Genomic DNA, 26,854 nt, shown 5'->3' on the forward strand with positions numbered 1-26,854 from the left:
AAAATAAAAATAAAATATACATGCCTGTTGTTTAACAACTTTTTAGTAATGAGAAAAAGAAACCTAAACTATTTAATTAGAAGAATTAAAACATTCATGAAGTTACGGATGCATATTACAATACTCAACTGAGAGAATGAACTATATCAGATCAGTACTACTTAAAGTAGGGATATGTACTTGTAGATAATTAAAAAAACTGGGTGATTTATGAGTAATGAAGGATAATAAACAAACTAGATGTCACAGTTGTCTTTTTCTATCTATCTCTTAAATGAGTGAGGGTTCTGACTTTTATCTTACTCCCCATACTATCCTTAGTGATCTTTTCTTTATCTCTAGCTCAGCTTTCTCCGTGCTAAGCTCCAGGCATTGACATCATGCTATTTATTTGCATATTGTTAACTAGACATAGTACTTAGCAAACATGTTTTATGTTATCTTATCTTTACTTCAATGTGCCAACAGAATTTCACGACATGTCCAAACGGGAAACTGTATTTTTTCCTCTTCCTTGCTGCCCATCTTCTGGTGGTAACATGCCAATTTGTTAAGTTACTTGGTAACCACTTCCTTTGGGCTTGAGGTTTCTTCAACTATGATATGGGAATAATAAAATTATACCTATCTCATAAGACTGTGGCAAGATTTAAATACTTAAATCAGTGCCTTGTGCATAGTTAAGTGGTCAATAAATGTTAGCTACTATGGTTTTCATTCTCAGCTCTTCCCTTTCCTTTTTATCCCCACAAATAATCACGGCTTCAACTTCCTAAATCTTTAAAATCCATCCACTTCCTTCTGTCTTTACTGACAACAATGTAGTTCAATTTATCCTTACCTCTCACCATCAGCCTCCCAATTGGTCCCTGTATCTCTAACCTTACTCCTCCCTCCAATCTATTCTCCACATTACTCAAAAGTATATTTTTCTAAAGAGCAAATCTAATCTTGTCACTCCCCTGTTTCAAAAACTTAAATGGCTTTTCATTGCTCTCAGTAGAAAAACACCCAAAAAGCAAGCCATATAAGCCTCTTTAAATGTTGTGTTGCCTTCTTTCTGAATACATCCCCCCTTCCATATTTCATAAATTCCAGGGATAGCAAACTACTTGTTGGCACCAGCCATATTGCTCCTTGCCTAAGGACCCTTGTATAAATTCCTTCACAACCCTAGCTAACTAATTTGCTCACCTCCTTCCAGACCAAGATTAGGTGGCACCATTATTGAGAAGCTTTACTCAAGGCTGGGTGAGATATCAGTGTGCTCTGGAGCACCCTCTTAACCCCTAGTAGTATTTAATAAACATTCCTGAAATTCCTCCATAAAGCTAAAAGATTATTATGGCAGAGAATGCATCCTATTATTATATCTCTAGTGCCCGGCACATAGTATACATATACTTAATATTTGTAGAATTTATTAGGGGAAAAAACAACAAACAAAAATCGATCTTGTCTTATAAATCATCCACATCTACTGTAGTTTGAAAACACACCATTTTACACACATATACATATATATTCTATAATAGTTATCACTTCTATTTTTTCAAAAAATCATATGAGGCAGGAAAAACTAATAGGGAGATCACCTACTTAGGGATTAGCAAAAACACTAAACTCATCAAGCTGAAAATTACCAATTTTGTGAAACAAATTTTGAAGTTGTACAATAAGCATTTAATTAATCTATTTACTGAATCCCCATAACACTGGGCAAGTAAAAATGATAATGATGTGACAGAACTGCCAAAAAGCAAATGTAATTTTGGTCTGAATTAACAGTCTAATTTCTAGGTTCAGAGAGATGCTTGTCCTGTTCTATTCCACAGTAGTCAACCAACCTGATGATAATATATTCAGTTTGGGGACTTACACAAACTAAAGCATCTTCAAAAACAGTGATGGTGAAGGGAGCTGAAAGTATGTGACATGAGAAATGGAAATATTTAGCTTAAAGAAAGAGACCCAAGAGACATAAGATAGCTGTCTTCAAATATCTGTTGGACTATAAAATGGAAATTGAATTTCATTTTTACATTATGGCTCCAAGGGGTGGAACAAAGCCTAGTGGATAGAAACACAGGAATATCATTTTTTTCTTAATACAAAAGTCCAAATGAGCTGTATCATCACTCCACCAAGACTGCTCTCCAACACCAATTATTTTATAATTGTCTAATTTGTTGGATATTTGCAAATCCTTACCTTATTTATTTATGACAACTATTACCATTGACAATCTTCTTCATGAAACTACTGTACACTCCCTCCCCACCTTTTCCCAGTTTTTATAACTTTGCTCCTGTTTCTTTAGCCATTCTTTGTGTATGTAAATAGTTTATATAGAGCTCTCAAGTTTTTGTTATATACGTATGAAATGATTTTATGTACTTTTTGATAGTCACTACTTTCAGCTATGCAAGCCAAATCTTCCTTTTCTCATCTTTTAATGACATCTGGAGCTGCTTCCATGATTCTCACTAGTTTCAGTTATTAAAACTTGGAACTGTCCAGTTAAAAACTTAGTCAATAGTCAATGACAACATTTTCCACTAAGGCTTGTGGCTTGAAATACTTAGTAGGGCGGTGTTAAGTGGAGGGGGCAGCAGTGAGAAAAGGAAGTTCTAAGATACCTCTTCCTACAAGTCTTTTCTTCAAGTCCTAGCTCCTATACTGGGAAAGTAGAGAAAAAGAAGAGTAGCAGAGATCCCTTTCTGTAATTGCCTGTCTGGCACAGGTAGAGAGATGTTCCTAGCGTCACTCTGACCTGTTGTATTAAGTCTGCTGCTTATACCCTCTAAAGTTATGGTGGTTTCCACGTAGATGTTAAGTGTGGTTTGTGGGTGGTACCTTCCTTCATTCTGGCCCTATATGTCACTGAAGAACCCCTCAAAGAGGTAGAATCTAGTGTTTTCAGGGGCCACTAATTCATCCTCAGTCTCTCTTTGGAAATACTATTACTGTCATTATTCTTCTAGCTGTGTTTGTTTACACCATCTATTCTAGCAGGCCCCCCTCCTTTTCCTATATGAGAAACAGGAAATAGTCTTAATGTTTGAGAATGTTGACAAAATCCAGCAGATATAAAGCAGGCTTTCCCAATAACTCTCATCCTGCACTATTTACTTTGATGGGCTTGCAGGTTCTAGAGGTTAGGAGGGAAATGGCTGGGAAACAGGAATGTCAAGTTCTGCTTCTTGCAAGCAACTTCAATGTCTACGACTGATGCCCTTGGAGTTGTATCCCCTCACTTGCCTCACTTTTTACCATAAATGTTGTACTCCTTTCTCCAGTCCTTGACTTTATTGCCTGGTAACGGCAGTGACAGTGGTGGAGAAATGAGGAAGTATCTGTGCTAGTTCTTTGGGCCTGCAAGGAGGTGGCTGACCCCAATTGTGGGAAAGGGAAAACTTAAGACTTTGTCTTCTTTTTCTCACTGTGGGTGTGTGAGAACTCACCAATTCTAGGGTACTCAACATCCGGTTAAAAAATAGCAAATAGCTAATATTATTGAGCACTAACTCTATACTAAACACTGCACTGCACTTCTCATGCATTGGTTTATTTAATCCTCACAATAACTTTTTTTTGTTTTTTTCAGACGGAGTCTCACTCTGTCATGCAGGCTGGAGTGCAGTGGCATATTGACTCACTGCAAAAATAAATAAATATATATATATATATATATATATATATATATATATACATAGCCAAACACAAATTTTCATGTAATTTCAGGGAGTTAAGAGATCTCCCAAAGTTCCATTCTGGATCCTCAAGTATAAACCTGGGCAATCTGCCATTTGTCTATGACAACACTAAAACACACACTGAATAAAAGTTAAATAATGTTGAAAAATCCTAAATCTTTTTCTCTGGCCTAAATTTCATGCCAGAAAATCCAACTTTCTATTAGGTTGAATGACTTGGGTTTTTCACTAGTACCTAAAAGTCATTATGTTTAAACTGAATTCTTTACCTCACCTCAATATTTGCTCATTCTTTTCCTTTTCTAACTTCACTTAATGGTACTAATTCTAAACTTTCTCAGGATAAAAATCTGGGAATCATCCTACTTTCTGTCTCTCCTTCATCACCTACACATGTATATAGCACAGAAATAGAAATTGGCTTTCTTAAGAGGTACCTATTAAATGAGGAAAAATGTAGAAAAATGGTGTTTCATATCAGAGCAGTCTAAGCATAACCAGTTAAACATTTAGAATCTAATATACATACTGAAATACAGAAGTAGGAAAGTAAAATAGCAAATATATGACAAAAGTCTTAAAAGTATAGTAACAAACATCACCTCATGTTTAGATTAGGGTAATGAGTAGTTTCCATTACTTCAAATTTTACTTTATTTCTGCAGTGTATCCATCATAATATTTCTTAATTGCTCAAAACAATCCATGACTATCTATTTCTTACCAATATAATTTAATTGCCTTTACCCAGGCTTTCGAATCACTCACTCATTCATTCATTATGCTCCTACATGGCTCCCATGGTTATAGAGCTTACAGTCTATTAAATAAGTAATCACGATCAGGCAATTTCATGATTACCTGATTAAAAAAATGTGTAGTAAGTGCCATGATAAGGTAAATAAAGACTACTATAGAAGTATACAGAAGGAATACTGAGTGTAGGTAAAGGGAAGGAAAGCAGTAGTTAAGGAAAACTTTCTGGAAGAGATGTCTAAGTGGAGACCTCAAAAACAATTAAGAGGAAAATAAAAGGCAGCAAGAAAGAACATAAGCAAAGGTCTAGAGAGAGGAGAGAATGGAATTAAAAGCTCAGAATGATAAACACAAAGTATGAGGAAGAACAGTGAGAGGATGAGAAGAGATAAGGCTAAAGTGAATCAGCAGTGGCAGATTGTTAAAGGCCTTATAGTCAGAAGATAAGGAGCTTAGATCTTATGTTAAGATCAACAAGGAGCACAGAAAGGTCTTAAGCCAAGATATACTATGATTAGCTTCTCACATTACAAAGTGCATTCTGGCAACATTATGATAATGAACTGAGGCAAGGGAAATACCTGTTATACTAGTTTCAATGGGGTTATTGATTATGGCCTGAATTGGGGTAGTGGCAGTAAAGATGAAGAACAGACATAATTAACACAATATTTAAAGGATAAAAGTCATTAGGATTTAATGTTTTCTGGATGTATGAGAGACAAGCATATCACTCAGGTCTCTGGCATGTGTCACCTGTTAGATTCAATAATCCAGAGTCCACAGGAAGAGAAACAGATATTGAAGAATGGAGCAGAATTTGGAGGTAGGGAAAGCTTCAAACACATTGATTTTGAGATGTCTGTAAGATATTCAGGAGGAAATGTTGAATGGGGGTTAAATATGCTCCCTGCATTTCTTTATGTATCCTATATATGTAGCGATGTCTGGAGATTACTGATTATTTTTATTCCCTGGTCATTCTAGTTATGGCAGGGACTGAGACCTTTCAGGAGAATATGTAGCATTAGAAGAGGGAATAGGATACCATCATTTGAAATAAAGCCAAAGGAATCTTTAAAAACATAAGCAGAATGAGAGGGAAAATCAGAACAGAATGTTACAAAAGAAGAAAGGAAGGGAGTACCTCAAGAAAAGAGTGATTAACAACATCAAGTGCAACAGACATTAAAAAGGAAGAGGGCTGAGAAGTATCCTCTAGGTTTAGCAGTGAGAAAGTCATTAAGGTGGTTTCAGTGAAATGGTAGTATTTGAGGTAGATTGATGAATGACTGAAATATTACAAAATATGTAAGTACAGACTATACAAAAGGCTTGGCTATGAAAGGGAAGAGAAAAAGCAATAGTGGAGAAAGGGGTATGGTTAAGAGGGAAGATTTTTTTCCCCTTGTTTTTAAATAAAGCTTAAAAATAGATTTGAGTATGGTTAAAGTACACATTGAAAAGAACTAATATAGTGGAAGAGATTAAAGATAAGGAGAGAAGGGAAATTGATATTGCTAGGTCCTTGGAAAGTTAGAATGAGATGAAATTTAAAGTACAGATGAAAGATGATTCTCAAATAGGAGAAGGCACAGTATATTTTTGCATTTGTGAATAGAGGTAAGTTTTGAGGATTGATTTTAGGAACTTGGGCAAATTCTCCTCTGATAAAACTATATTTTTTTTTTTCTGCGTGACATAACTGTAAGTTATTCCGGAGGATTAGGATAAAGTAGTATACTATGTTAGATGTTTGAAGACATCTTGTTTGATGTCTTCATAGCAGTGTACTATGTTAGATGTTTGAAGACTATGTTAGATGTTCGAAGGTTTAAAAGGGCACTGAGATTACTGAAAATAAAAAAGAGGTGACTAGATTTATACAAAAGTTTTCTGGCCAGTGTTGAAAGCCTACTTGACGTTAGAGATCAGGATAGTCTCCAATAAATAATAAAAATAACTAAGAAGTCAATATATTGCAGCAATGAGATGATATAAAAGGTGGAACAGCCCCAGAAGGGATTTTTAAGATAAGTTATCATGTTTTAGTATAAAAGGAGAAATTTGATTGTGAATCTCAGCTACCATATATGTGATCTTGGGCAAGTTACTTAGCTTCTCTCAAAGCTTCAATTTCATTACCTATAAAATAAAGACACTTCCTCTCATTGTTGTGAAATTATGTGACACAATACATGTCAACGGCTTAGCATGATGCCCAGCACACAGTACATCCTCAATAAATGTTAAATGTTTCAAAAAAATATTTAAGGATAAGATTTTAGGGTATCAGAGCTTATTTTACATGAAATAGGTGTTATAGAGGGCAAACTGGAAAGGTCTGGAAGAGAAGGAAATAGGAAACTGAGTTTAAAGAGAAAAATATGGAGTATTATAGAGATAAAAGACCAGACCATTGGAACAGCTTAATTAGATTTGGTCTTAATTTGGTTTTAGATAATGACCAAAGATAACGAGGAGGTAAAAGCATGATAGATTTGGCTGGCCATAAAGTTAAACAAGCAAAAATCCTAGGAGTGGATAACAGGTATACAGCCTAGTCTTTACACACTATTGTTCTGGGGACTGGTATAAGGGTCCTTAAGCCTTACAGTGTGAATTCTACAAGTAGGTAGTTGAAGCAAGAGATCCAGGGGAAGAAGGCCAAACTTACCTTCTCACTAGTCCTAAATATGTACTCTCTCTACTTTAGACGGACCTAGTTATTATATAAGTATGCTCTGTTGATATCCTCTATTGTGTACTGATTGTTTTCCATACGAGCAATTTTTTTTCTTCATCACTCCTTTCTACCCATACTTTGATTCAATTTAAGTCTTGTTCATACTTCTTACATCGGCATGTTATATATGTACTGTTCATGGTTATTCCATATGCAACCAATATCCAGAGATTTATCTTGCCTAAGAGTGCTGAACACATTGTAAGAGCTTAAATGCTTCAGGACCAAAGATCAGGTGGTTCTACTAAAGGACTGCACTGATTATCAGTTGTCCTATTTCAGTCCTTTTACAAAGTTCTACTACTCTAAAGTAAGTTTAGTAGAATATAAAATATAGTAACACAAAACAGCAATTGGCAAAATTTTTCTTAAGGAATCAGAAAGCAAGTATTTTAGGCCTTGTGATTCATACAGTTTCTGTTACAACTAATCAACACTGTACTTGTGGCACAAAAGAAGCTGTAGACAATGTGCACATGAATAAGCACGGCTGTATTCTAATAAAATTTTATTTACAAAAATAGGTGACGAGCTAGCAGGCCAATTCCTGCACAGAAAAAAGCTCAGAATTTTTATTTTCTTTTTGAGACAGGGTTTTGCTCTATCACCCAGGCTGGAGTCCAGTGGCATGATCACTGCAGCTTTAACCTCCCTTGCTCAATCACTCCTCCCACCTCAGCCTCCTGAGTAGCTGGGACTACAGGTACATGCCACCACATCCAGTTAATTTTTGTATTTTTTTGTAGAAACAGGGTTTTGCCATGTTGCCCAGGCTGGTTAGCTCAGAATTTATTGCATGATGTAGAAGAATAATATAGCTCAGCAAATTCAGAAAGGTTGAAGATGACTGACAAGAAATACTATAATATTCTGTGAGGACTATTAAGAGTGCTTAGTTTTTGCTATTACAGGAAATAATATGATTTAAAATTATGAAAAGTGTGGTGAACACATTCTAAGGTGGTCCCTATGATTCCCGTCTCCTGGTATTCATGCCTTTGTGTATCTCTTCCCCTTGATTGCAGCAGAATGTGGAACTTGCTTCTAACCAAGAGATTATGGCAAAGGTGATGGGATGTCATTTCTGTTACAAAAACCTATAACATTTTGCTGAGGGACATTCTCTCTTCTTGGTTTTGAAGGAATAAGACACCATCTTGTGAGATGCCCTATGGAGAGGGCAGCCTCTGGCTGCCAATCAGCAAGGAGCTGAATGTTGTGAACAACCACGAGCTTGAAAGCAGATAGTTCCCTTGTCAAGCCTTCAGATGAGAACTCAGCCCTAGCTGACACCTATATTGTAGGCTTGCTGAGGACTCTGTGGGAGTGTGCCTAGATTCCTGACCTACAGAAACTATGAGATAAATAAATCTGTGGTTTATAAACTGTAAAATTTGTGTTAATATTGTTACACAGAAAAAAGTAATACAAAAGTACACTGATAATAGGTTTAATTGTCCAAAAGTGTATCAATTATCTCTCATGTCTAGAACTAAAATTACATAATTAATGTAAAAGATTATTTGAAAAATAATACATTGATAAATGTCACCTATTATTTTAATAGGTGACAACTTCTATTAAACCTTTTTGATGCTCAGTATCTTTGCAAATAAAGATCCTTTATTTAAAGAGACTGTGTAAACTCTAAATATTTATGCTATCAATTAACTTTTGAAACTTTTAAGGCGTTTATAATTTACCAATGTAACAGACTGTCAGAAAGTAATATAGATAAAACATCTCAAAGCCTATTCCAGTACTTAAGCATTAATCATTTTAAGAAAAATCTTTGATTTTAAAATCAAATTTTATCCTTGATTTTAAAATCAAATTTTATCTTTGATTTTAAAATCAAATTTTAAAATCTATTTTTGATTTTATTAATTGACAACCATCTTAAATTTTTAAAGTACACAGTGGGGTCCCTTAGTTCTTCAATTTATTCCTCAGAGAATTTCCTTTCATCTGTTCACACGTATTTATTTTGCTATATTCAGAAGGTCTAGAGTGGACTTATTTTAGGTTTTTCCGGCAGTGCTCATTAGCTCTAGTTTCCATAGTTAAATTGCTACTGAAGCTGTAAATACAGTACTCTGAAAGCCCACACTCATGCACAGGTATGCTTCTACATAAAACTGCCTTGGTAAATGAATAAACAATGTCACGAGAAAATGGTTAAAAAGTTGGAAATCTGTAGTAAAATGTTATTAATGTAAATAATCTTCATGTTTTAATTTTCTCTTACTTCTGGAATTTAAAGTCTTTCAGTGATGAGCAATATAGTAATACCATAGGCTCCTAAACACTGAACTAAAATCCTTGTATTTTTATATTTTGAAACTATGCTTCCATATCTTCAAGTGGATTTAATTCACTGTACAAGTCACCTAGACTTGGGAATGAAGAAAAGTAGAGAACTGGGGCCAGATGCAGTGGCTCACACCAATCATCCTAGCACTTTGTGGGCAGAGGCAGGAGGACTGCTTAAGTCCTGAAGTTTAAGAACAGCCTGGGCAATATAACAAGGCCCTATCTCTACCAAAAAATAAATAAATAAATAAAAAATTAGCAGGGCATGGTGGTGTGAGTGCTGTCCCAGCTACTCAGGAGACTGAGAAGGGAGGACTACTTAAGCCCAGGAGTTCGAGGCCGCAGTGAGCTACGATCATGCCGTTGCAGTCCACCCTGGGAAACACAACAAGACTCATCTCTTAAAAAAAAAAAAAAAAAAAAAGTGGAGAACTTCTACTAATCTAATCTAATTAGACTGGTAAATATTAAAATGTTTGATAATATACAAGTGTTGTCAAGGGTGAGATTAGGATAAACTGATATAATTGTTGGCTGAAGCATATGACAGTATAACCTTTTGGGAGAGCAATCTAATAATAGCTACAAAATTTAACATGCTGCAATGAAGCAAGTCTATATCTTACAGTTTATTCTAGAAATATTTACATATGTGTGCAAAGGTTACACACAAGATTATGCACAATAGCATTGCTAGTAATAGAAAAAGATGGAATTAATTTAAATTTTTCAGTAAAGAACTGTTACAATAATTATGGCACATCTATATAATAAAACCCTATGCAGTTGTTAACAAAAATGAAGTAGTACATCTATATAAATGTACATAAATTGAGGTCTAAGATGTATTAAGTAGATAAAGCAAAGTGTGAAATGCTCCCATGTCTAACACTTACATAGAAATATTTGGGTGGAATACCCAGGACACTATAATTTCAAGGAATGGAGGCTGAGGATCCGAAAAAGCAACCTAATTTTCTTTACACACCGTTTTGTATTTTATGTATTTATACCAAACATGTAGATAATTTTCTCAATAGACACCTTCAGACATTCTTTATTTACCATAAGATACAGTCTTAAAAATGTAACTGAGATAATCATTTCTAGAATTTCTTGATCACAGGTTATTTTTCTCTCTTACATGTAATGTTAGGAATAATTCTGTCTTCAAAGTCCTTAAATAGTACTTTAATGACTCATGGGTGACATAAGTATCTCATAAGACATATTTTACTTAGCTTTTATTAAAAATTGTCTACTATCTGGATACTCAGGCACTAAACTCTAGGTAAATTTCCAGAAGATTATATTGTATTTATGTAAGTAAATGACTGGTAAGAAGTTGGCAGATACTTCGCAGCCAAGAGCCAACAGGGAAATTAATGGCTGAGTTGAGAGAACACAGGACCGGAATGATTAAATGGCATAATTTAAGTAAACTAATATATTACATTTTTAATAGCAATATGCTACAACTATATAAACCGATCTAACAAATACTGTACACCTGAAGATGTTTTTAGCACTCCCTATATATCGATTTCTATTTTAAAGACAAAACTTTTTTACTGGAATGGAGAAACGCTGATCATGTGAAATAAGGATTTTTACAGTGCTGCAACTTTGATCCTTATTGTGCATGAATTTATCAAGGATTCCTTCATGTTGAGAAATTTGAAAATTCATTAAAAGAAAAAATCTCCATAAATGTGAGTTTTACTTTACTACTTGAAACTGCAATAATCTAAAAAGGGAAGTAATTCCTATTTTATTGTTTATTGCTATTAAACAAAACATGTGAGAAAACTTTAGAGCACAGTTACAAAAAAATGGGTTTTGGAATCACACAGAATTCAAGTACTGGTTCTCAGATTAACTATGGAAGAGTGGGAAAACTACCCCATCCTTGTGAGCCTCATTTCCTCATGTATAAAAGGGAAATAACATGAAGTATATTTAGTATCTTCGGAGGTTGTTGTATTAAGTAAAAAAAACTAACAAACAAACACATAATGCACTTTGCATAATGTATGACCAACAGTAAGAGTTAAATAAAAGGCAGCTCTCACTACTAATATTATTACTCTTCAATTATCCAGCATAGACGAGGAATAAAATGTTCTATATAACGTTTTCCTTTACTAGACAAATTCTTACATATATGCCAAATTTTAAGTATCACCACTTTGTATTTTACTCACTCTTGGGGCAAATTCTTCCAAAATACTTACTTTTTTTGTTACCTTAGGGGTCAATAAATAGAAACTAACCTTTTTGTTGCCTGGTACTAATAACTTTGTCTAGATTAACATGTTTATTTTATAGTCCCACCATGGTGATTTCAGGTCATATTACATTTGGAATATTGTATTTAGGTCGGGGCATGATTCAAGAGACAATGAATGCCAGACTAGAAGGTGCATAAAAAGAATAATCAGAACAGTGAGGTGTGTGAAAACCCTAACATATAAAACCAGGTTAAAGAATGATGTCTATTTAGTTTGGAGAATATTTGAGATGAAAAAATAGGTATTTTCAAATATTTTAAGGGTGTCATGTGAAAAACTATGTAAATGTATTGTTCCTACAAAAGTAGGAACAATAGATATGTTACAGATACATGAATTAAATATTAATATGGCTGCTTTGATTATATAACTGACAAGGTTTATTTCAATTCCAAGAATCTGTGACCTATATATACTAAAAAAGAAGGAAGGCAATTATGGTTATATACTTAAATTAGGACTCTTGCCACTTTAAAGATGAACTAAAATATGATCTACTACTTCGTTACTTTTGTTTCAATAAAAAGATAATGATAAAATGATATGATATATACGATGGACTTAGTATTTCAATTTCCCAAATTGATCCCTGTAATAATCCCACTTTAAATATTCAGATTCTCCAAAAAAATCAATTCACATTAATTTTAGTCTTTTTAAAAAAATGGAGCACAATGCACTATGAACATTTTTAAGTTATAAGAGCTACATGTTCAGATATATTTGCCTAATTTATTTCAAGTTCAGATCAACATTAGAATTTAAAATAGAACTTAAGTCAATTCCTCTCTAATTTATCTTAACTTCTGTTGTGTTAGTGATTTAAATAATTTTGGAATGAGAATTGGATAAAATGATTATGCACAACAGAAAACAATGATAGAGGAGAGCAAAGCATGTATTTTGTACTAACCAATTAGAAGAACTGTTCCAACGGCTAAACCTCCACCTGGAAATGAAACAAAACCAGAAGAAAATTAATTTACCTTTTCCATTACCTTTAGCATAAAAGTTAGGCTTTATGAAGGAAAGGCACTTCAATAACTTTAAAAGAGTAGTTGTGAACAACATTTTAATTACTTTTGCAATACTTTGCTCAAGGTGCTATTATGAAATAATTACGTATTATATGTAATTACACACTACACATTACTTTTCTTTTTTTTTTTTGGGATGGAGTCTCGCTCTGTCGATCATGCTGGAGTGCAGTGGTACAATCTCCTCTCAGCTCACTGCAACCTCCCCATCCTGGGTTCAAGCAATTCTCCTGCCTCAGACTCCTGAGTAGCTGGGATTACAGGTGCCCACTACCACGCCTGGCTAATTTTTGTATTTTTAGTAGAGATGGAGTTTTACTATGTTGGTCAGGCTGGTGTCGAACTCCTGACCTCACGTGATCCACCTGCCTCGGGCTCCCAAAGTGCTGGGATTACAGGCGTGAGCCACCACGCCCCACCTACAATTACTTCCATAACATACTGTACTATCCTCCTTTCTTCTATGATAGAACCACACAGTATTCAACATAACTGTGGTTAAGGACTCCAATAATGTTATATTTAGCACTTGTTAATAAATTAACTCAATACTCAAGAGTTAAATGTGCACAGTAACTTAACCACTACAGAAGTACAACAAAGATTATTATAGAAATTCCACATTAATATTTATCTTCAAATTAAGTAAGACTTTAAGTAAAGACCTGATAATTAAAGTTAATTCTTTTTTATTATGAATAATATACACAAAGTCTGGACATGCTCTAAATATATTTACAATTTAAAAGGAATGTATTTGCCATTTCAAACAAAAAAAGAACATCATCACAAAATACATTTTCAGTATTACTAGACTAGTGTTCTTTTAAATATCTGAATTAGGCCAGGCACAGTGGCTCAGGCCTGTAATCTTAGCACTTTGGAAGGCTGAAGTGGGCGGATCACTTGAGGTCAGGAGTTCAAAACCAGCCTGGACAACATGGTGAAACCCTGTCTCTACTAAAAATACAAAAAAATAAGCTGCATGTGGTGGTGCATGCCTGTAATCCCTGCTACTCAGGAGGCTGAGAAACGGGAAATTTTTTTTTTTTTTTTTTTGAGACAGAGTCTCACTCTGTCACCCAGGCTGGAGTGCATTGGCACAATCTTGGCTCACTGCAACCTCCGCCTCCCGGGTTCAAGTGATTCTCCTGCCTCAGCCTCCCCAGTAGCTGGGATTACAGGCGCCCACCACTACACCCAGATAATTTTTTGTACTTTTAGTAGAGACAGGGTTTCACTATGTTGGCCAGGCTGGTCTCGAACTCCTGACCTCGTGATTCACCTGCCTGGACTTCCCAAAGTGGTGAGATTACAGGTGTGAGCCACCGTGCCCAGCCTGAGACACAAGAATTTTTTGAACCTGAAAGGCAAGGTTGCCCTGAGTTGAGATTGCACCACTGCACTCCAGCCTGGCCAACAGAGCGAGACTCTGTTTCAGAAAAAAAAAAAAATCTGAATTATGGTAATATAATCATGAAATATATGAAATATATAATTCAAATGGTGAATCATTAAAAATCAATTTAAAAATTAATTTTAGGGCTAGGTGCAGTTGCACATGCCTGTAATCCCAGCACTTTGGGAGGCTGAGGCGGGCAGATCACCTGAAGTCGGGAGTTCGAGACCAGCCTGACCAACATGGAGAAACCCCATCTCTACTAAAAATACAAAAGTAGATGGGCGTGGTGGTGCACGCCTGTAATCCCAGCTACGCAGGAGGCTGAGGCAGGAGAATCGCTTGAACCAGGAAGGTGGAGGTTGCACTGAGCCGAGATTGCACCATTGCACTCCAGCCTGGGCAACAAGAGCGAAACTCCATCTCAAAAAAAAAAAAAAAATTAAAGAAATTAGAACTACACTAAGACATTTGAGTACTAATACTTTGCTCTTCACTCCATTTGCAAAACTATTACCATTTTGATTAATGTCTCAAACACAAATTCACTCAAAATTTTAAAAAATGAATATCAAAGAATAGAAATGTATTTAAAGTATAATTTTAAAAATACTCAAAGTTGGGCCGGGTGCGATGACTCACGACTGTAATCCCAGCACTTTGGGAGGCCAAGACGGGTGGATCGTGAGGTCAGGAGTTCAAGACCAGCCTGGCCAACATAGTGAAATCCAGTCTCTACTAAAAATACAAAAAAAATTAGCTGGGCGTGGTGGCTGGCGCCTGTAGTCCCAGCTACTTGGGAGGCTGGGGCAGGAGAATTGCTTGAACCCAGGAGGGGGAGGTTGCAGTGAGCTGAGATTGCGCCACCGCACTCCAGCCTAGGTGACAGAGTGAGACTCCGTTAAAAAAAAAAAAAATACTCAAAGTTGTTGGACAACTGGAGTCAATGTTAATTGTTTGTTTTTTGTATACAAATATGAAAGAAACATTTAGAACACTAATAAAGAACTTTCCACAAAAAAGTTTTGTAGTCACATTTGTCATACAGAAAAACTTAGTAACAAAAGTTCCTTTGATAGGCTGGGCACGGTGACTCACACCTGCAATCCCAGCACTTTGGAAGGCCGAGGCAGGCAGATCACATAAGCTCAGGAGTTCGAGACCATCCTGGCCAACAGGGTGAAACCCTGTTAGCCAGATGTGGTGGCCCACTCCTGTAATCCCAGCTATTCAGTGGAGCTGAGGCAGAAGAATCGCTTGAACCCAGGAGTCATAGGTTGCAGTGAGCTGAGATCATGCCACTGCACTCCAACCTGGGCCACAGAGCAAGACTGTGTCTCAAAAAAAAAAAAAAAAAAGTTCCTTTGATAGTGTTTATTTTTTGCCTTGCAAAAAAGCACAACTATTATGTGTTAAACAGTTTGAAATCTGGTAACATACATGCACCTAGAATAATATGCAACATGAGACTTACGCTAAGCGATTTACAGTGAGGCTAAACATCAATTTCATGACAATATGTAGAACATTCCAAACTCTTAGGGAAGGAAATAATGAAAAAACCTAGTATATTTAAATGTTTTAATGTTTAAGTTTATATATTTACAAGACTTTATATTTTAAGTTCACATTTAGACAGGTTCCTTCATATAGCATTTAAAGTCGTATCAGACTACACAGGATAACTTTCATCTTCAGATGAAAAGATAAACATAAGCTGAAATGTATGTCATGATAGCCATCAAAAACGATCAGGTCTGGGTGCAGTGGCTCACGGCTATAATCCCAGCACTTTGGGAGGCCAAGGTGAGCAGATCACTTTAGCTCAAGAGTTTGAGACAAGCCTGGACAACATGGCAAAACTCCATCTCTACAAAAAAATACAAAAATTACAAGGCATGCTGCCACCTGTAGTCCCAGCTACTTGGGGGGCTGTGGCAGGAGGATCAATTGAGCATGGGAAGTTATGGCTGCAGTGAGCAGTGTTCGCGCCACTGCACTCCAGCCAGGGTAACAATGTGAGACCCAGTCTCAAACAAACAAACGGATCAGAACAAAGGGTTTGCTTTGGGATAAGATTAGGCTAAATGTTTAATTTCATAGTGCCACAGTAATGTTTTAATTCATTTGAACATCTTATATCACACTTCCTTACTTTCCTACTATCCCTTAAATGCAAAAATAAACATTTAATTACCCAATAGCCTTTTTCTGTACATATAAGGAGATGAATTGATACAAGCATACAAGAGACATTATGGTGTCTAAGCTGGAGCAGGCACTATTAAAAAGTTTCTTACTTTAACCTATTTCCTATAGGGAGGATTTAGGTTTCTTATCTAACCTCCTGAGTTACATTTACGTCTCCTCAAATAAGGAATTTATATAAGGCCTCCACTGGGACAGACAGAGAAGCAAAGATTTTTTATTTTTTGAGACGGAGTCTTGCTATGTCCTCCAGGCTGGAGTGCAGTGGTGCAATCTCAGCTCACTGCAAGCTCCGCCTCCCGGGTTCATGCTATTGTCCTGCCTCAGCCTCCCAAGTAACTGGGACTACAGGCACCTGCCACCATATCCGGCAATTTTTTTTGTATTTTTAGTAGAGACGGGGTTTCACCGTGTTAGCCAGGATGGTCTCGATCTCCTGACCTCGTGATCTGCTCGCCTCGGCCTCCCAAAGTGCTGGGATTACAGGCATGAGCCACTGCGCCCAGCCAGAAGTAAAGATTTTTTAACATTCACTATGGGACAATGAGAACAGATCACATAACAGTTTTCCAATTACATGAAGTGATTACCAAGTAGAGGTGTCTGGCCCAGAAAGGTACTCAGAAAGAGTTACCTTTACCATTTTGGTAATTCCTTTTTTTTTGTGGGGGGTGGGGACAGGGTGTCGCCGTGTTGCTCAGACTGGAGTGCAGTGGTGTGATCATGGTTCACTGCAGCTTCAACCTCCCAGGCTCAAGTGGTCCTCCCATCTCAGCCTCTGAAATAGGTGGGATTATAGGAACATGTAACCATGACTGGCTAATTCTTTTTCTTTTTTAATTCTTTCATTCTTTGTAGAGACGGGGTCTCACTATATTGCCCAGGCTGGTTTTGAACTCCTGGGCTCAAAGTAGCCTCCAGCCTTGGCCTCCCAAAGTGCTGAGATTACAGGCATGAGTGACCACATAACCTAAAAAATCTTTTGTGTATTACAATTCTAATGTTTAGAAAATTTGAACATTAAGACATAATGGGGACATATTAAAATCATTTTTATCAACCAAATATCTTCTCAAACTTCTTTTACAAAAAGGTAAGAAGGTTCTATCATGTAAATTCACTAGATTCACATTTAGATTGGCTGTAGTAAAGTTTGGTCATTGTGAAGGATAGTTGTGGGGAATAAGATGTAACTCATTAACTAATTTAAACTTATTAACTAAAGCTTTTAAAAATCAAGCTTTTACTCTACGTGTTTTAAGAGAAATAATTTGGACCTATACATATATATATACACACACACATGCATATAGCAGCAAATTTCTCTATTCTTCTAAACTTGAGTTTAGTGAGACATGATCTCAAAACATTTCCACAAGATACCTTTGTATAGGTATTTTGATGTCTCTTACTTGATAAATGGAAGGTCTAGCTGTATTTTAACTTAAAAGTTTGAATGTTTGTAGCCATGCTCCAACTAAAAAATAAATAAATAAAAAGCTAAAACAACCAACCAACCACAACAGAGTATCCTGACATATTCTTTGAAAGCTGGCTTTTAATTTACTTTCAAATTTAGTAATCCATTAGTAATTTTATCTAATTCCAAAAGCAACATAGACTTCACACTAATAGTTACCAATTAAAATTGAAATATCTTTTCCCAATACAATGTATTACAGATAAGTAATAGGGTAAGCAAACAATCATCTTATTTTTGTAATGAAAACAAGCAAGAAAGTAGTAAAAGGGCCTTGTTTACTACTTCCTCTCCCCTTTCACCCTAACTTAGAAAAATTACCAACACACTTTCTAAGTCACTAAGCAAAATAAATTCTTTTTTTGAGATGGGGTCTCACTGTCACCCAGGCTGGAGTATAGTGGTGTGATCACAGCTCACTGCAGACTTGAACTCCCCGGGCTCAGGGATTCTCCCCCATCAGCCTCCTGAGTAGCTGGGACTACAGGAGTGCACCACCAAGCTTGGGTGATTTTTGTATTTTCTGAAGAGCCAGGGTCTCTCTATGTTGCCCAGGCTTGTCTCAAACTCCCAGGCTCAAGCAAACCACCCATCTTGGCTTCCCAAAGTGCTGGGATTATAAGTGTGAACTACCACATCTGGCCAGCAAATAAACTCCTGGTTTTACTTCTAGACGTCTTTAAGATGTATACTTATTTCCATCTTACTAAAAATAAAAGAGTACTTTATGTACACAAAAGAATACAAGAGGTTGAAAGGTTAAAGAATCATCACTGCTCTTCAATAATTATGACACAATTATTGGCTGGGCAAACATGAGAATCAAAATAAAGGTTTGAAAGGTTAAAGATACTCAGCAAGCTTGATATTTTACAGAATTAATTTCATCAAGATTTCACATCTTTTAAAAATAGGCATTTTTTTCTTAAAACCAGAAAAGATATTTAATACTTAAGAAATAATATTAGAAAATTTAAGATCTTGCAAATGCCAGGATCTTCCACAATTTTTAAAATCATAAGACAATGAAAGGGCTTTTGTTGTTGTTTCAATTCATGCAGTAGTAAGACAATTGCATTAGTACTACTAATATTTTAAAGGAACAACATTCAATCCCCACACTCTCCCCAATAGAAACCTCTGATTAAGCTATAAATTTTGGGTAAATGAGGTCAAATTAATACACTAGAATATGAAAGCCTTTCTTCAATGTTAGAGAAAGTAAAAGGGAAAAGAAATGAAAGTCAAGAAAGATAACAGTGATTTATGCCAGTCCTTTCCAGAGCTCTATATAAAGGAATAATTTTGCTTAAAATTACAAAAAAGTATTTTTGGGAAAACGCAATGTAAAAAACAAGTTCATATTGTTTCCTTGGTTCACAGTAATAGCCTTAACTACTTAATTAATGCTGGATCTCAAATTTAATTGCAGTTATTTTGATAACAACTCTACTTTTTCTTCCCCAAGCATTATAAAACATAGTGACTGCTCTTCATTATGACACAATTACTGGCTGGACAAACATGAGAATCAAAATAAAGCTAGGAACTGTGAATAGTTCTATAGATTAAGTCACATGAAATAATTTTACATAGCAATAAAAAATACATTTTTCTTAAATATACAGCTAATTATATTGGTTGGTAAAATATCATAACCAAGATTGTGTTAAATATGTAGTCCAAGCTCAATGTATATTATCCCATGCTACACATTAACATAATAAAGGAAATAAGCCCACTAGTGTTTACTTTTTGACATCAATGTTAAAAAATGGCTGCTACCATTAAGCTTCTTTCAGATTACTCTTCCTAGACTATTGTTTACCTCAAATCCCTATCTGACATTCCCTTCACTATCAAAATTTAACAGCACAGAGGTCAAATCTGCAGTTACCCTTCCTTTAAGCATTTTTCTGGAGGATGAAGTTGTGGTTAATTCTTCCAGGTTAGATATATGGTTCTAACATGGAGTATACTTTACAGGGAACGGGGTTGGGTGGGCGGGGCAGGGCGGGGGGGCAGGGGGCAATTCTGCCAGAATCCTTTAGCTGCTATAATCTTTCTTTGGAAACCCCTGGAAGAGAAATGGAGTACCTCTTCAATCAATGGAATATCTATCTTTCCTTTTCCAAAATATAAGTGTTATTTACATACAGTGTCCTCAAATAACAATATAAATATAAATACCCAGAAGGGCAAGGTTGAGAACATGGGTTAGATAATCTGAGAATTTAAAAAATTTTAATGTAGCTAACTTGGGAAATGTATATCAATATCTCATAATACAATTAGGTTGTCAGAACAAAAACATATATTAGGTCATTTGAAAGATGCAGATATTGAAAATTTTCAAATTCATGAAACGCTTTGGAATAAGTAATGGAATTATCAGTGTATCATCAAATGACTAACAATTAGCATGTATGATGCCTTTCAAATATATTTTGCATCTATGTTTAAAATTACAATGACGTCATGGTGGCAGTAGTAAAACGTCACCGTACTACATGGAAGCTATAATATTTACTTGTTACACAGTAACCACATAATATATTTAGGCAATAATCACAATATTACAGTATGATCTTACCGTTCTAACACCATAACATCCTATTATCATTACCTTTTGTCACCATATAGTCATATTAGGCTTGTCACAACTTGAGTCAAATAACATTTTCAAGTAATAACATAGTCTAAATTGCTTATACAGAAAATCAGAATACAAAAATGTCATTAAGAGGTTAAAACTAAAATATTTCTGGACATATTTATTTTTCAAGATGTAGTCAATTCTATTATAACCTCTTCAACTTTTGTGCACTTTGAGAATTCACTGCATACATGCAAAATATATTTCAAAGTATTCTACAACCAATACTGTTTCTACCATCTTAATGAACAGTAATTTTTAGCATAAGCTTGTTACACTTAAATATCCTACTAGAGTCTCCCATTCCAAGCAAATATAGAAACTTTAAAAATTACTGTTCAAGTTTGTATCTCTGAAGAAACACGTATAGAAGGTGCTTTGGGTTCTCTTTTTGGTGGGTACTTTAAGAGACGATAGTTAAATCATTAATCTGAGGTTCAATAAATGGGCAAAACCCTGGAAAGAATATGTAAAAATTTCAGACAGCGGTAGCCTAGTGCAAAGAGCACTAAATTTGAAGCCTAACGATCAGTACACATGGTCACTGGTTTTGTGAGACTGTTCATAACATTTAATTTGTTTTTAGAGCTCAAACATGAAACTCCATTCTACATGTTTCATAATTTCTCGTCTCAGTTTTTTTCTACATATTATTTTTCCTGTATTCAACAACTTATTGAGAACCTACTAAGTGCCAGAAAGTACACTAGGAACATTTTGTTATTCTAATGAGGAACTGAAGACATTATAATAGAAACATAACCTTTTTGTTTGGAAAGTTTTAGTATCAAGTAAATGAAGTTACATATCCTATTGAATTAAAAAATATATAAGGCCTAGAAATAGCTACCAAACTTAAAGTTCAAATGTCAGAGGATATCAACTGAGGCTCACAAGGGAAAAACGGTGGACTATATATTTGCTAACTAGATATTTTGAATCTCTTCTGTTTACAGTACCATGCAACTCAGGATGAAAATACACTTGAAACAATTAAGTGAAAAATACTTAAACTTATGTAGAAATAACCGGGAAATGAAATGATAGAATCAGAAACCATACTCTTTCTCATAGGTTGCTTGTCTTCTTACTTTCTCTGCACTAAACCTATGAAAAGCCTACTTTGAGGGGAAAATAACCAAAGAAATGTCAAGCTAAGTACAAGAACAAGCAATGACAGTTATATTTTATGAAAGTGTACAAGATTTAACAGACACACATCACACACTATGAAAAAAGTTATGAAATGTAAACACAGACAGGGTTTTAATGAAACAGCATTCAGAAATTAATCTAGAAGCTTTATTAACACAGCAAATCTGTCCTACCAACTTAATCTGGTCAATCCTTTCAATAAACAGTTATGAAACAAGCATATTCTTCAGCAGGCTTCTCATAAAAAATTCCAGAGATTTTAAAGGAAAGCCTAAGAACTAGACTTTTCTCGTTAAAATGTGAGTTAAAGTTAAAGATGTCGTATGGAATGTAGCAGCAATCAATACTGGGAAGCAAAATGTATATAGAAAAAATAAAAAATATATACACAGATTTAACGCAGACACTACCTAAATATCAACGACAGGCTCAAAATACTTTATAAGGATTATGTGTCAACATAAGCCTTTAACATTTCCTCTCTTAAAGCCAAAATGTTTTAAGATTTAGAACCAGAGAACAGGCAGTCTGACGGTCAAAGAGGGGAAATCATTTTTTTCCAGCATCTTCTAATGAAGTCTGTCTCCCACAATTATAAAAACTTTTGTAGGCTGGTCTAAACCGTGAGCTGCCTGGAGAAAGCAGAAGGGAGGTATCCTGAATGAAAGCCAAACCATCTCCATAAATTAATGTCTTCCCTTGACTAGAAAGCATTTCAGGGTAAAAAGCATGTACGAATTCCGCCGTAATATGAAAAGGGGTTGGAGGACAGGGAATGAAATAGAGAGTGGGGGCACTAAAACATGTTTAGTTAACAGCGCTCAGAAGTCTCCACACAACCCGTATTCCCCTCCATCTCAATCAGACCAGGCTATTCTCTCCTCCTCCGAAGGTTTAGGGGTCAGAGAGAGATGTGGGGTCAAAGTGGCTTCCCCGACAGGTCCCCTCCCTAAGTTTCCCCTCGGCTGAGCCCAGATCTCCGCTCTGAACCGACCTAAGAGCTGGTCCAGGGCTGGGAGCCCGGTTGATACCAGCAGCTGTCCATTCCGCACCGACGGTCGCGTGCCCGCAATGGACACCAGTCGAGGGCCGCTGTCGTTGGTCCCGCTGGCTCTAGGACCCCTCTTCTGGAAACTGGTGACGTTGCGCTTGCTGGCTGTCGCCACTGCAGACCCAGTACTCCCGGCAACACTGTCGCAGGTTGCCACTGCCGCCATCTTAGAGCCTCCAGTGTTAACCCAATAGGAACTCTGGGAACGCAAACACCCGGCCTATCAGAACCAGTCCCAAACTCCCGCCTCCTCGCCCCAACCGCGGCTCTCGTAACCAATAGGACTGAGACGTCCCTCCCAAGCCAGCCAATCGGAAGGCGTATTGCTGAAAAGTGCGCCCTGCGTAAGGACGGTCGACTTCGGCGGGACCCAGGTGAGAAAGGCCCACCTGTGTCCTGGTTGAGGGTCTCCAGGGTTCTTTGGGGCCCGAGGTAGGTAATATCACGTAACGTTCTTCTCCTTTTGAGTGCCTTCATTCACATTGAGTTAAAGAAAAGGTTGGTGAACCGATAAACCCTTAGGACTTATCAAGCAATTGCTAGTAGCTTGCACCTTTCTCCGCTGTGTATGAGGATAGACTTTTTTCCTGCTCATTTATCTTGTGATTTCTGACAGAAAATTCAGTCCGCCTTCCCCACGATGTCTTTTTCTTAATTTTGTGTTATATGGAAAGGATGGGATCTCTTACCTTAATGAGTTGGTTGCTGAGCGTCTGGGCTTAGTTCGTTAGTGCCTAGTGGTGGGTGGTTTGGATTTAAACCTTGGAGCGAAAACTCTTGAACTTTGTGGCTATCTGGTTTTCCTGTGTCTGACAAAATATAGCTCTCTGACAAGTTCCGATAAGAAGCTTTTGTTAATTTTAATTAGTGTTTCTGGAAGTCTTGGATGTCTTTCCTAAGCGGTGTAAATGACAAGTGTTACTCTGACAACCTTGTTCACACATTTAATTGTCGTTTGTTGTTAAAGCAGCCGCAAATAACAGAAAATACTTAGGGTTTCTTTCCCCCAAAAAACTGCTAGGAAGAATTAGAAGTATACCTACTTTATTTTATGAACCCTGAATCGAGAGTTTATTACTAAAATACGAATTTTATGTGTGGAAAAAACATGTATTTTGAGTTGTATTTTTGTATTTATTTTTTTTCTCAAAACTGAGCAGGGACAGTGGATAAGTGATGTTTAAAGGCAATCATGATTGACAAATGTCTAAATTAAAAAGGACTCCCCAATCATTACTGCACTACTGAGTTATTGACTTTGACAATGATCTGTGATACCTTTTAATTAGAGCCAAACCTCACTGAAATTCTTGCCATCGAATTGTTTTAAATCTCACTGACCTGTTGAAATTTTTGGGCTGATTCTGTTTGATAAATTGAAATTAGTATTGCTAAATAGTGACTGGAGTTTTTCATTTGGGGAGGATTTTTGTTTGTTTGCTTGTTTTTTAGAATCATGTTTAGGAAAAAACCCTGTTTCACAATATATCAACTGGAAAGCTTTGATCAAGGTTGCTTTCATATTGAATCTTTAAGGTACTCAGTAAATAGCTGTTGAGTGATTACTGTCTGTTTGGACTTAATCTTGTCATTTTAGACCTATGGTAATAAAAATGGTCTCATCTGGAGGAGATAAAATTAACACATAGAAAACAACATAGTACTTAAAATGAACACATTAAATAGTATGTGCTAATTTTATCCTGTAGTAAATAAGCACTAGGAAGACCAAAACAAAAAGTGACAAAGCAGTCCAATATCAGATAGAAACTTCTTGAATCTTTTTTTCTTCAACTTTTATTTTAGGTTCTGGGCTTCATGTGCAGGTTTGTTACATAGGTAAACGTGTGCTGTGGTGGTTTGCTGCACAGATCAACCCACCACCTAGGTATTAAGCCCAGCATCCATTAGCTATTCTTCCTGATGCTCTCTGTTCCCCCACCCATACAAATGTTTTTGACGCTGTGAACTTTTTGAAATGCTACATATAATTATTATTTTTTGACAGATGGCATTGTTTTGTGTACCTCATGTTGCTATGAAGTGTATGTACATTCCGGAATGGTTAAATCTAGCTAATTAGCAATGCATTACCTCACATAGTTATCATTTTTGTGGTAAGAGTACATAACATCTACACTCTACATTTTTTTAAAGAATACAATATATCATCATTAACTATAGTCAGCTTGCTATAAATTCATGTTATATAATAGATTTCTTGAAACTTATTCCTCCTATCGAACTGATATTATGTATCTTTGACCAAATTCTCCCCATCCCCCCGCCAACCATCCTGGCCTCTGGTAAACACCATTATACTCTCTGTGCGATTAACTGTTAGATTCCACCTATGAGTAAGATCATGTGATATTTGTCTTTCTGTGTCTGACTTACTTCACTTAACATAATGGTATAATTCGTTTTTATAGGCTTCTATATTACATATTCCCTTGTTTCCTACTGTATTTACTTAACTCTTTAGTTTTCCCAAGATGATAATAGTGGTGCTTTGTTTTCTCATTACTAGAACTGAAGAATTATTTTCCAACTTTGACTTGGACTATAATTCTGGAAAGATTATCTATATGCACACCAGAGACACCAGAGTATTCATGAAATTAGGATATATATCTGGTATAACACTGTCGTAGGATAAATATGCTTTTTTTTTTTTTTTTTCTGAGATGGAGTCTTCGTGTGTTTCCCGGGCTGGAGTGCAGTGGCGTGATCTCAGCTCACTGCAAGCTGTGCCTTCCTGGGTTCACACCATTCTCCTGCCTCAGCCTCCAGAGTAGCTAGGACTACAGGCGCCCGACACCACGCCCTGCTGATTTTTTGTATTTTTAGTAGAGATGGGGTTTCACCGTGTTAGCCAGGATGGTGTCAATCTCCTGACCTCGTGATCCGCCCACCTCGGCCTCCCAAAGTGCTGGGATTACAGGTGTGAGCCACCGCGATGGCCAAATATGGGTTTTTTTGTTTGTTTGTTTTTTGTTTTCTTTTTAGACGGAGTCTCGCTCTGTTGCCAGGCTGGAGTGCAGTGGCATGATCTCGGCTTACTGCAACCTCCACCTCCTGGATTCAAATGATCCTCCTGCCTCAGCCTCCCAAGTAGTTGGGACTACAGGCGTGCACCACCATGCCCAGCTGATTTTTGTATTTTGAGTAGAGACGGGCTTTCACCATGTTGGCCAGGATAGTCTCGATCTCTTGACCTTGTGATCCACCCGCCTCGGTTTCCCAAAGTGTTGGGATTACAAGCGTGAGACACCGCACCCAGCTGCCTTTTTTTTTTTTTTTAACAAAGATAATATCTTTGCTCCCAAATAATTTCGAATTCTTGAACTTACCAGCAAATAGCAGAGTTGAATATAAAACGTGAGAATAAATAAAGTATTCATGGAAAGGAAGAGTTAAAAGTTATATGTTGGCTGGGTGCAGTGACTCATGCGTGTAATCCCAGCACTATGGGAGGCCGAGGCGTGCAGATCACGAGGTCAGAAGATCGCGACCATCCTGGCTAACATGGTGAAACCCTGTCTCTACTAAAAAATACAAAAAAATCAGCCGGGCATGGTGGCAGGCGCCTGTGGTCCCAGCTGCTCAGGAGGCTGAGGCAGGAGAATGGCGTGAACCCGGGAGGCGGAGCTTGCAGTGAGCCGAGATTGCGCCACTGCACTCCAGCCTGGGCGACACAGCGAGACTCTGTCTCAAAAAAAAAAAAAAAAAGTTATATGTTTAGGTGCATTCTTAATTAATTCTTTATGAAGGACATACTAAATTCTAGGAAGTGCACCAGGGCTCAGGTTACAGGAGAAAAAAATACTGTCTCGGTACTCTTTGAATTCACAGTTAGGGAAGATAGGTGGGTAAATAGGTTAATAAAGTACAGTTTATCCTTCAACAATGTGGGGATCAGGAGTGTCGACCCCCACACCCGTGTAGTTGAAAACACACATATAACTTTTGACCCCTCCCAAACTTAACTGCCAATAGTCTACTTTTCACTGCTGGATGCTGTACCAATAACGTCTGTGGATTAA

The 26,854-nt window shown here is 36.6% G+C and overlaps 2 protein-coding genes across 19 annotated transcripts in view; one reads left to right on the forward strand and one right to left on the reverse strand.

Annotated features, from left to right (window-relative positions):
• Positions 1-23,027, reverse strand: part of ELP4 (elongator acetyltransferase complex subunit 4) — a 276,336-nt gene extending 253,309 nt beyond the window's left edge. For 2 of the 5 annotated variants that reach the window (XM_054441507.2, XM_063671022.1), the window contains exons 1-2: positions 22,752-23,027; positions 12,736-12,771 (exon numbers count right to left, since the gene is read on the reverse strand). In XM_054441507.2, the coding sequence (XP_054297482.1) occupies positions 12,736-12,771; positions 22,752-22,974 (259 nt within the window). In that variant the 5' untranslated portion in view covers positions 22,975-23,027. The remainder of the gene's footprint in view (positions 1-12,735; positions 12,772-22,751) is intronic. The other 3 variants (XM_063671021.1, XM_063671023.1, XM_054441506.2) reach the window with 2 other exon arrangements.
• A 106-nt stretch (positions 23,028-23,133) lies between these two features.
• Positions 23,134-26,854, forward strand: part of IMMP1L (inner mitochondrial membrane peptidase subunit 1) — a 77,546-nt gene continuing 73,825 nt past the window's right edge. For 9 of the 14 annotated variants that reach the window (XM_054441515.2, XM_054441517.2, XM_063671029.1 and 6 more), the window contains exon 1: positions 23,151-23,240. The gene's annotated coding sequence lies outside the window, so the exon portion shown is untranslated. Of the gene's footprint in view, positions 23,241-26,854 lie in introns of all 14 variants that reach the window. The other 5 variants (XM_054441514.2, XM_054441518.2, XM_054441520.2 and 2 more) reach the window with 4 other exon arrangements.

The sequence above is a fragment of the Pongo pygmaeus genome, chromosome 9, assembly GCF_028885625.2.
Source record: "Pongo pygmaeus isolate AG05252 chromosome 9, NHGRI_mPonPyg2-v2.0_pri, whole genome shotgun sequence".
Taxonomy (NCBI): domain Eukaryota; kingdom Metazoa; phylum Chordata; class Mammalia; order Primates; family Hominidae; genus Pongo; species Pongo pygmaeus.